General features: G+C 45.3%; 1 protein-coding gene across 1 annotated transcript in view; it reads left to right on the plus strand.

Moving 5' to 3' along the window:
• The window catches only part of LOC101860035 (potassium voltage-gated channel subfamily H member 1), a gene marked incomplete at its 5' end in the record, with an annotated part of 60,392 nt that extends 57,599 nt beyond the window's left edge, over nt 1-2,793 (plus strand). The window contains one exon of the mRNA XM_005104415.3: nt 495-2,793. Within this exon, the coding sequence (XP_005104472.2) occupies nt 495-1,988 (1,494 nt within the window). The remainder of the gene's footprint in view (nt 1-494) is intronic.
• Nucleotides 2,794-2,799: the final 6 nt, after the last annotated feature.

The raw sequence follows: 2,799 nt of genomic DNA on the forward strand, positions 1-2,799 counted from the left end.
CCCCTTTTTTTTCTAAAATTAACTACACCTCCTGGACCAACACATTCAACTGGGAGGGAGCAGGAAATTCTAAATTAATTGACAATGTCGAATATATTACAACGCTGTTATCTCCGGTTAGCTTACCCCACTGTATTTCTCTTTAGAGTGAAAATAGAAGGCGTCTGATTGAACTGATTCTGATTAGTTGAACTGCAAAGACGAGATGTTGATGAAGGATTATAATGACTCGACGGTGGTGGTTAAAAGGGGTTAGGGATCATTGTAAATAGAGTGTTTCAAACTATTCTCCCTCCTTCCCCTTCGTTGAAAACCATGCAAACCCCTTAAATACCTTGTGTTCAGGAAATCGCATTTCGGTTCCAACCAATGTTTCTGACACCATGGCCCAGTATGGTGCCAACTGGCTTAACGGTGCACCCTGTTTGACTCCGACAGACATTGAAAATTCTATTGAGAGTAATTGATTACGTTGGGTTTTATTCTTGTTTCAGCTTATCTTTCGTAAGGTAGCCGATGTCAAGAAGGAAAAGGAACTAGCAGAAAAGCGGAAGAACGACCCTCCTCTGGACCTTGCGAACGACCACCCAGTGCGGAAGCTCATATCCCGCTTCCGGAAAATTAGTGACACGAAACATGACGTCAAGCAGCAGAATTCTCATGACGCGGAGCGCGGCAGTTCTTCCTCCATGGCAGTTCAGGAGGAGGAAAGCACCACTCCGAGTGAAACACCAAAAGCCGGCGGGGCGCGGATTATCACCGTTTCGGAAAGCCCCAACGTGGAAACAGGCAAAGTGGCTCCCCGTTTAGGGGGAGGGGCTTCGAGATGGGGCAGGTTTCTGGGCGGAGCGACCAGCGGAAGTAGTTCAACGGATTCTGCGAACGACGGTAAGGGAGGAGATAAAGCGATACCTTTAAACGATTTGTCTCCGAAAATCGAAACTCGTTCCGGCGAAGCTCCGAAAATCACGACCAAGCCAATGGCGAAATGGGGTCGCTTTCTTGCTAAAGCTCAAGAGCCCATAGAAGAATCCCCGGAGGAAGATCCCAAGTCAACCAATCTCAAAAAGACAGATTCCACAGATAGTGGTATTTTGAGAAGCAACAACAAACTGGATCAGATCGGGGAGGAGATGCTGGGCTTAGATGGGCATCACCTTCTCCATCATCACCACCATCACCATCCACATTCCCTCCAAACCACCCTCAACATCAACACCATGAATAACCTAACGCGGGAGACCCTCAGCAACAGCAGCAACAGCACCAACCAATCTATCGGAGCAGCAGCCAGCACCAGTATGCCAGCCACCGTCTCCGGGGGCCTGTCAGCTGCTGAGCAGCACATGTTGACTTCATTATACGACATTCGGTTGGAAATCAAGGAGGAAATCGACAGTCTGAGGCAAAAAATGAACAGAATAGACGAGCATATCTCAGAGGTCCTCCGCTTTTTCTCTCCCGTCTCCACTCCGTGTTCCTCAGTGTCCACGTACCCTAGCTCTAAATTCAACTCTCCTCAAAACGTCACCACTTCCAACAGCGCTGATGCTTCACCCAAGAATTCCGTTTCCTCCTCACCACGCCACGAAGAGGCTGGAGGGGGTGAAAGTTCAAATCTCACCACAGGTGAAGTCACGCCCATGAACATATCTACCGAAGCCAGCGGTGGGGAAGAGCAGCCAGTCCTGCGGAGTCGACCAACGCAAAACCCTCCGGAGCAAATCGCGGCTCCACAAGAAAGTACGAGCAGGAAGAAAAGTGGAAATGGTAACAGTGGGAAGAAGAGTAACAGGGGGAATGGTGAGTCGTCTTCAAGCAGCAGAAGGTCTTCGAAATCTTCAAACAGTAGTAACGAGAGTCACAAACAATCCTCGGGCACCCCAGAGCCAGTGCCAGGCCGTGTGCACGGATCGACGCAGGTCGATGTACCGGAAGAGGAAGAGGAACTCTCATTCCCCAACGACCATGACCCTGACAGATTGTGAGTCAGGCTCATCCCTACTCGATTTGTTTTGTAAATATTGTTATGATCAGAAAATATTCTGAGAGAATAATGGCCTGAAAGTGATCCTGTTTCTTCGACAAAGCGTTTTCATAAAACTGTGATGTTTACATAACTTTTCAACCACATTTTATTCCATTGCATTCTCCCAATCAAATTACTGTTGTATACCTGTTTCTATTTATGACACGTAGTACATACTTCAAGCCCACCTGCAGTTTAAGTCTGTTATCTGATCGCTAATGAACATTTCTTAATTCTTAAAGCCTTGCATTTATGTATTCTTCATGTTTTGTACATACCAGCATGACGATTAACATTCCTAATTGAGATGTGTGTTTCATGAGTTTTTTAAAAGGTTCGTGACATTTTACCTCAGTGGAGTCGTCAATTTTTCTTACTTAACTTTAAACAATTCGGTAGGTCATAGAGCACAAGGACACTTCCTCTGATCTTTAAGAGATTATTTTACTGAACAATGTCTATGTTTAATATGTTTGTTCTTTTTCTCCTGATGCCATTGTATCTATCACTCCAGTGATGATCGTTGATGGCATATCAAAGACTCAAAAAAAACCCACAATTTTGTATAATTCTATTCTCGATTAATGTTTTCGCCTTGCTGTTATAAGGTCTTGTTCATAATGAGAAGAAAATGTCTACACAGAACACTGGGCACGAAGAGAAAGACGCACTGGAAAAATAAACTACTGTCCAGGGGATATACAGGTATTATATACAACACACACACACACACACACACACTCACACACACAAACACACACACACACACA

This window comes from Aplysia californica, unplaced genomic scaffold (genome assembly GCF_000002075.1).
Source record: "Aplysia californica isolate F4 #8 unplaced genomic scaffold, AplCal3.0 scaffold00419, whole genome shotgun sequence".
NCBI lineage: Eukaryota > Metazoa > Mollusca > Gastropoda > Aplysiida > Aplysiidae > Aplysia > Aplysia californica.